This window comes from Mastacembelus armatus, chromosome 3 (genome assembly GCF_900324485.2).
Source record: "Mastacembelus armatus chromosome 3, fMasArm1.2, whole genome shotgun sequence".
Classification (NCBI taxonomy): domain Eukaryota; kingdom Metazoa; phylum Chordata; class Actinopteri; order Synbranchiformes; family Mastacembelidae; genus Mastacembelus; species Mastacembelus armatus.
The window spans coordinates 10,610,183-10,617,977 of NC_046635.1; the positions used below are offsets into that span (position 1 = coordinate 10,610,183).

Below are 7,795 nucleotides of genomic sequence, written 5' to 3' on the forward strand. Positions count from 1 at the left end.
AGCTCATCTCATGAAAACGCTATTTTCTGCACATCTTTAAACTGTATAATAATGAGTGATTTATCTTATTTTTAGAAGATATTTTAAAGGATGTCTTTCAGAATGTCTTTGGAAATGCCACTAATTCAATAAATGGTGTCCAAATTATGTATTCCTTTCATTATTTCTGATGGTGGTTTTGTTTTACGTCTTCTAACCTGAGTAGCTTACATGCAGTTAATCTTCTCAAAGGCTGTTTATATGTTAGGTTTCATTTTTATCACCATAAGTTTAAAGCCTCTTGTATGTGTTTACTTTTTGTTAAAGTTACGTGGGGAAAAAAAACACAAACGTAATTTATCGCGAGACTTCCGAGATTCCGTCAAATCTCGAGTACCTTTTGGGAAAACGGTAAAAATCACTGTAGCACTTGTTAAAAAAATAAACCGATCCCTACAACATTTTTCATAAACCTTTCACTTCGAATAAAAACCTGAATAATAGGTTTAGCAACATCTACCATATGTATTTTTTTTCCTGCGTCCCACGTCACGTCGCTAATGGTCGTCACGTCGTACGTCAGTGGGTGAGTGTTTTGAAAGGAAACGGCTGGCTAGCTGTTGAGCGTTTGGATTATACTACAGCGGAAACGTAGCCAAATAGGTAGCTATTTCATGCATTATTTGACCCTGTCGCCAAGAATATGACCGTCTGTATGTCGGTATTGTTTGGACAATTTCACAATTGTTTGTTTCTGAATATTGTGTTTATCGAGTTGTAGCGAAATGTAGCAAGTGTTAGCTAGCTAGCCGTGCTAACACAGGAAGCTAATGCTAGCAAAACTAATCGTGGGCTCAGTCTGACAGCAGTGCTGACCAGATTTTGTTCCAGTATGCAAAGTAATTATCCAGTCATTCAACGTCAAAACTGAATCCAGCCATTTATAATGTCATTGTTTACTTTATAAGTCTAGCTACAATACTCGTGAACTCAGCGTCACGTTGGTATTTTATCCGTAGTTTGCTAGGGACTGATATAGGGATCGAACTGACTTGTTGATTTCGCCATTAACCAGATTATGAACGGTGAAAGATCCAGACCTGACTCCCCCCTGTACGGGTGATGGCAGCACGTCTGCAGTCATATGACAGTAACTCCAGTGACACCGAAAACTGGGAACGAAAAGCAACAAGCAGACCTCGCAAACTCTGCAGGCATTCGAGGTGAGCGAGCTGAAAATGAGCTACTGATAGAGTTTCATGGCAGCAACTGAGTACCACTCACTGTTAGAAGAATAGGGCAGACCACAGTGTATTTAATTAAATGTCATATACCATAAAATGAATTGAGATAAACGTGTCGTATGATGTGATAGTAGTAGTTGTTGTGTATTCCTCAAAGTCGTTCCAAATATGTTATAGAGTGTCTGTATCAAGCTATATATTTGTATAGTGATGGGTGTAAAGTCAAAGATGTGAAGCTGGTTTTATAACACCCAGGATGTTACAGTGCTATGCTATGTCCACACTACTAGCAGGACAATAAGACAGTATGCATGTGATTTTTGGCTTCATATATATATATATATATATATATATATATATATATATATGGTCAATCAGTTAATCAACAAATCATTTCAGTTCTACTAATGGTGAGTCATGCATAGGGTTTATTGTATCACAATTTATAATGAAACATGATGTAGAAGTACACATAACTGAATAAAACCAGCATCATGATATAGGCAATTCTGTGATAGGTTATATAGAGATTATGTGAGACTTATGTATAAAATGTCATACCTGTTTAAGAGATGACTGATCTATACCTTCTTCATTGCAAAGGAGGTATAGACAATGGTGATAGATTTCATTCACTGCAATATAAGGGGTTTTAATTTTGGCACAAATTTATATTCGGTAGATGGTCAAAATTCACAAATCTTACTCTTTCAGACACACATACATGTATATGTCCCTCTTTGTTTTAAACATAGTGGGGGACACACCTCATTGTCATCCTATCCACCAAAGTTAGTTTAGATATAAAAGGTATTTCTATCCATCTGTGTTACCTAGTCTGTTATCTCTTTAATAGTATTGGATTTGTCAATCCATCCTGTGAAGTCCTTTTCCTGTGTGTGTGTTTGTGTTTTTTCTAATAAAGGAAAGACAGTCAGGATGGCAGAATAGAGTAGAGTAGACAGGAAGAGTTGAGACTTGTGTGTTTGTTCTCAGGCTAATGGTGGTCTATTTGGGCTCCCTGCTCACTTCCTTTTTCCTGTTTATGAAGTCAATAACGCATTCTGGTGTTTTTATTGTCCATAAGCAGACTGGACTTTTTAAAAAAAAAAAAAAAAAAGACATAGTGCTCTATCCTATGTCTTTTGGTGAATTTGTAATCTTGGACACATTGTATACTTTCTTCTTTTTTTCAATCACAGCAGAAGTCATGTCAGATTTTGATTGTGACAGGCTGGACATTAGAGGTGATAGAAACATAATTTGGCTGTATTTAACATGGGTCAAGCTTAGAATGTGGAAGGTTTGCTTGTTACATATGTTGTTTTTTTTTTTTATGGAAATGTGTTAATGTTAATGTAATTATGTAATATCTAATGTAAACCAGTTGATGAATATACACACTCTGTTCTGGTCAAAACTCTGTTTAATTGTCAGGGAAATCTGTCCCTTGGTAGGTGTCATTTTTCTTTTTCTCATACTTAAACAAGTGTACAGAAGTAGTGCACACACATCTGTTAAGCTCTTGCGTCTGTCAGGAAGGGGTGTGTGTCAAAACAGCTATGAAATAAAAATATCCTCTGACCTTGTGAAAGAGAAAGGAATGTTAAGTATGCTGTTGTCTTGAAAATAAGCAGTCAGTCCCGAGCATCTCGAGTGGAGGCAAAACAGAGGAAGATGAGCATGCATGGAGCCAGTGGGGGCTGCGATCGCTCACGTGACCGGCGCCGCTCCAGCGATCGCTCCAGGGACTCCTCACATGAGAGAGAAGGCCAGCTCACCCCCTGCATTCGCAACGTCACATCACCCACCCGCCAGCACAACACTGGTGAGTATGCATGGAAAGAATAGAGGGCTTATATCGATGTCAGGTTAGATGTCTGTGGCTTTTGGCAGCTACCGTTGAACAGCTGAATGGGTTTATCAATTTACAGCTCAGACATGGTTTATATCTCTGCTGTTTTTGGCTGTGAATGCAGAAAGTCAGCACTAATACACCTGTTTGTGTCTAGACCAATATGGCTTGTAATTTGATTGTCTGAATATGACCCTTTGTAGATGGTTGTTTTAGATTACATAGAACTAGCAATGGATCGCTACTCCAATATATGTAAAAGATGGTACCAAATCTGGTTGTGCAAGAATGCTTCTGATAAATAACAAAACTTGCAAAACAAGTTGCAGATGGTAAATGCATGTCAGTAATTTTGTAGTTACCTAATTCTAATTGGTATAATTGAAGTTTACTATGTCCTCTGCATCCTAAGTTAAAAGGTAAAACTGTCTTGTGATTGTTCTCCCTGTGTGTGTAGACCGTGACCGAGAAGGTGGCCCATCATCGAGGCCTAGCAGTCCACGGCCTCAGAGAGTCTCTCCCAGCGGGTCCAGCAGCAGTGGGGTGGTGAGCAGTCGTAACAGCAGCCTGTCCAGTACTGAAGGCACATTTAAAAGTTTAGGAGTTGGAGACATGGTTTTTGTCTATGAGAATCCCAAGGAGGGAGGAGCCAGTGCCACTGTTGGGAACCGAAATGTTAGGACTTCAGAAAGAGTCACTCTGATTGTTGACAACACTCGTTTTGTAGTAGACCCTTCTATCTTCACTGCACAACCCAATACCATGTTGGGCAGGTAAAGTACACTTTGCCTGTAAATTATATGTTGTGTGAGTTTTATGATTTTTTCTTTTATTATTATTTGTGATGCAGAGAAAAAAAAAACAAGTGTCTTTATTTCAGAATGTTTGGATCTGGAAGAGAGCATAATTTCACTCGGCCCAATGAGAAAGGAGAATACGAGGTGGCCGAGGGCATCAGCTCAACGGTTTTCCGAGCGATTCTGGTGCGTCTCTTTTTAATGTTATTTGTATTTATTAATATCTTACAGTAGAAAAAGTTACAGTAGAAAATTAAAACTTGTATTACAGTTAAACAGTAGAATAAACTATAGCCTTCTACAGAGACAACACATGTAAACTTCATAAAAGTGTGATTTGTAGAAGAGATGTTGCATGTTGGGCCTGCATTTCAGTTAGTCAGTAGACTTTTGGTGACTGCTCTGAAGTGGCATTTACCCAGTTATTCAGAAATGGTCTGGGAATTTTTGCCCCTATTTGACATCAGTGGTAGAGAAACAGGTAGGAAACATGGGGAGGGAAAGAGCAAGGAGTATGCTATGCAACAAAGTACTTCAGCTCCCAGGAGCTGATCCATGGGTCTTATAATGGACAGTATGTGCTTTAGTCATTCGGGTAACTAGGCGCCCCAAAGTGCTGTGATTTAGCTAATTTTACACATCTTTCAGGTCAGGCTCCTCTGAAATTTGTTATATGTTACAAACCAATTCTGTTCCACAAAAAAGACATTCAGCTAGTTGGTGTTACATACATGCATGCACACATACATGCTTTCACACTAGTGAGTAAGTGAGCAGTAAGTGAGCTCTACACCATGTAAAATCTCACCTATGGAACTCTTTTATTAGTGTATGTTACATTGTTAAGTGAATACATTAACACAATGTTTAAAATGACTGCCTTCATTGTGATTTCTGTGTAACTGGCAGGATTACTACAAATCTGGGATAATCCGTTGTCCTGATGGAATCTCCATCCCGGAGTTGCGGGAAGCGTGTGACTATCTATGCATTTCCTTCGATTACAGCACCATTAAATGCAGAGACCTTAGTGAGTATTTCTGCTATGTTGCTGAAGCTGTTACACATTAACAGAGAGTTTGAGTTTGAGTGAACAACGGCAACACGCATCTGCCTTGACATTTTCACCCTCTACTGCCTTGCACAAGAGAGGCACTTAATGTTGCTGATTGTTGGTCTATACATACCGTATATTTCTTCAAGTTTGTATGTGTGGCTTTTATGTGAGTAAGACCCACAGTAATAGTACACAGCTACATCAGCTATGAAATAATAAAGTCATTTAACAAATGATGTATTTATGTGGAAGTTTTTTACTTATATATTTGTTCATTATATAAATACCATAAAGTGACCTGAGTCTTCTATTGCAGTGCGTAGCATTTTTTCCTCAACCTTTCCTCTCTACAGGAGTAACTGGGAGAATATATCGATAGCCAGATTTTCAGATTCATGTCTTGTCTTAGTCTACTATTTATTGTGCAAGTCCATTGCATTATTTGTGCCACTACCTTACCACTGGTATCTTTATGTTTTTTTAGGCATTAGTGCAGTGCATAATGGATAATTCTAGGCATTGTTATAAGCTTGTTCAAAATCTTTTTTTCTCAGGTGCCCTGATGCATGAGCTGTCCAATGATGGAGCTCGCCGTCAGTTTGAGTTTTACCTGGAGGAAATGGTTCTTCCATTGATGGTGGCCAGCGCTCAGAGCGGAGAGAGGGAATGTCACATTGTAGTCCTTACTGATGATGATGTGGTGGACTGGGATGAAGAATATCCACCACAGATGGGAGAAGAGTATTCACAGAGTGAGTACACACTAACAGACACACAGTTCTGTACCTATACAAAACACAAATATTTGTTAAAGAGCATTGTTTTCATTCTTCTCTTTGCAGTCATTTACAGCACAAAACTGTACAGATTTTTCAAGTACATTGAGAACCGAGATGTTGCCAAATCAGTATTAAAGGAAAGAGGATTAAAGAAAATAAGACTCGGCATTGAAGGTAAGTTGAACTCTTCAGTCATGAATGTTTTTTAATGGTGGAGCAGGATTTTAGGGAGGAGCATATTATTTGGACAACTCCACCGTTGGAGGTGCTGACTTCAGAGATTCAAAAAGCTGAAGGTTTAACTGATAGCAGTTGCATGAGCTAAATACTACACTCAAAGCAGTGTTTATTTTATTACACAGATGTCATCCAGAAAACACTGTATTAAAGGCAAAGAAAAAACAACTATATGACAGTTTGTACTGTGAGGTTGGAAAGATGAGGAAACTGAACATACTGCAGTCACTGTGGATGGTTACAAATTAATAAAACACGGTGATAAACCACAATAAAGTCGTTAATTGTATGTTATAACAGCCTGCTGTATGAAAGTATTTGTAAATGTAAATAAATTAAACAGAAGGCAAAAGGCCTATGTCATTTAAGCAGCAAAAGAGGTTTCTCCACATGCTACTGCAGCTTGTGTTCTTTGTAAGTGATAACCCTAGTATTTGATCTGCTTGTGACCCATGAGTGGGGTATATTCTGTGTGAACAAAGTTAACCTAAACTGAGCTGCTGGTGGTTTTTTCCTCCCTGTGTCTTCGGCAGGTTACCCTACCTACAAAGAGAAAGTCAAGAAACGACCAGGAGGTCGCCCAGAGGTCATTTACAACTATGTCCAGAGACCCTTTATCCGCATGTCCTGGGAGAAGGAGGAAGGTAAAAGCCGACATGTGGACTTCCAGTGTGTGAAGTCCAAGTCCATCACCAACCTGGCGGCAGCAGCAGCAGACATCCCCCAGGACCAGCTGGTGGTGATGCACCCTGGCCCCCAAGTGGATGAACTGGATATCTTACCTAATCACCCACCCAGTGGTAATCACTACAGCAACAACTACAGCAACGAGCCTGACCCTGATGCACCTTCACCTGCAGTCTGAGGGGCCCGCTGCTCCTCTTTCAATGCCTCTGCCCCTCTCCTACCCCTCTAGTCCTACTCCCAGCATGCTGCAGCATGGAGCGCCAGGGGCACCATAACCATATTGCCTTGACACCTCCTTTGCAGCCTTAGAGCCTCAAGAACCTGGATGACTGTAGAAAAAGAAACATGAGGGACAAAAGATTGGTGAAAGGAGGAGTTCACTATTGTTTAGATTTTGTTTTTTACTTGACCAAAGGAATTTATTTTTCTGTTTGGAGAAAAATCAGTAAAACACTTACTATTAACATTATTATTTACAATATTGTACCTTAATTTGATGAGTTTGCCTCCGCACTTTTGTGGTGTTGCTATTTTTTCCATTTTTCACTGATTGTTTTGATTTTGATTCTCTCGGGTGGCCTAACTACTAAAAGTATTTTGAGAGGAAGACTCACTAAAATGAGTTTATGGTCGTGGAGAAATTCACTTTTCACCACCTAGTGTCATGATCTCAAGCTGAACTCCTCTGAGATGTCTTTGAATCTTGTAATGAGGGTGTGTAGTTATTGGCTGGCTCTGATATGTGGTGTTATGGTCCTCTCACAGCCAAGATATTAAGCAGAGCACAGGCTGTTGTGGTCAGAATCTTTTTGTGCAAAGCTTGAAATTGTTGTTTTAGAAAATAAAGCATAAAAACATGAAATAAAGACATTAAAGTAGCATTTTTGTGTTTTGATCATGAATTATATAAGTTTTCCCAGTGATTAGAAAGCAAACATCAAGGATTTCACTGCCACTCTGGTACAACAGCCCAGTTTAAGCCTGCACTCTTTAGCAGCATAAACATGTGCCTATTTTGAAATATATTAATTTCATTAATACAGATGTTTGTCATGGCCCTTATTCGGGCTTCCTGCTGAGGATTTTGTTTAGTTCCTGTTTTCCCCATTGTGGTCCTCAGTAGCTTTATGTTAACGTCCCTTATCAGTTTCATCTGTCTG

General features: G+C 39.2%; 1 protein-coding gene across 2 annotated transcripts; it reads left to right on the top strand.

Moving 5' to 3' along the window:
• The first annotated feature begins 547 nt into the window (after positions 1 to 547).
• btbd10b (BTB (POZ) domain containing 10b) lies at positions 548 to 7,514 on the top strand. 2 transcript variants are annotated; one of them, XM_026320405.1, is made up of 9 exons: positions 548 to 642; positions 1,055 to 1,202; positions 2,858 to 3,051; positions 3,536 to 3,851; positions 3,959 to 4,061; positions 4,785 to 4,905; positions 5,487 to 5,684; positions 5,775 to 5,885; positions 6,482 to 7,514. In XM_026320405.1, the coding sequence occupies exons 2-9, from the start codon at positions 1,102 to 1,104 to the stop codon at positions 6,811 to 6,813; spliced, it is 1,476 nt and encodes a 491-aa protein (XP_026176190.1). In that variant the 5' UTR covers positions 548 to 642; positions 1,055 to 1,101; the 3' UTR covers positions 6,814 to 7,514. The 2 variants fall into 2 exon arrangements, with proteins under 2 accessions (XP_026176190.1, XP_026176191.1); XM_026320406.1 differs by having other exon boundaries at positions 2,861 to 3,051.
• Positions 7,515 to 7,795: the final 281 nt, after the last annotated feature.

Excerpts from the sequence above, each read along its gene's own strand:
- btbd10b (XM_026320405.1), top strand. The coding sequence starts at position 1,102 with ATGGCAGCACGTCTGCAGTCATATGACAGTAACTCCAGTGACACCGAA. Across the intron at positions 3,852-3,958 it reads CCCAATACCATGTTGGGCAG|AATGTTTGGATCTGGAAGAG; the intron begins GTAAAGTACACT and ends TCTTTATTTCAG. Across the intron at positions 4,906-5,486 it reads CATTAAATGCAGAGACCTTA|GTGCCCTGATGCATGAGCTG; the intron begins GTGAGTATTTCT and ends TTTTTTTCTCAG.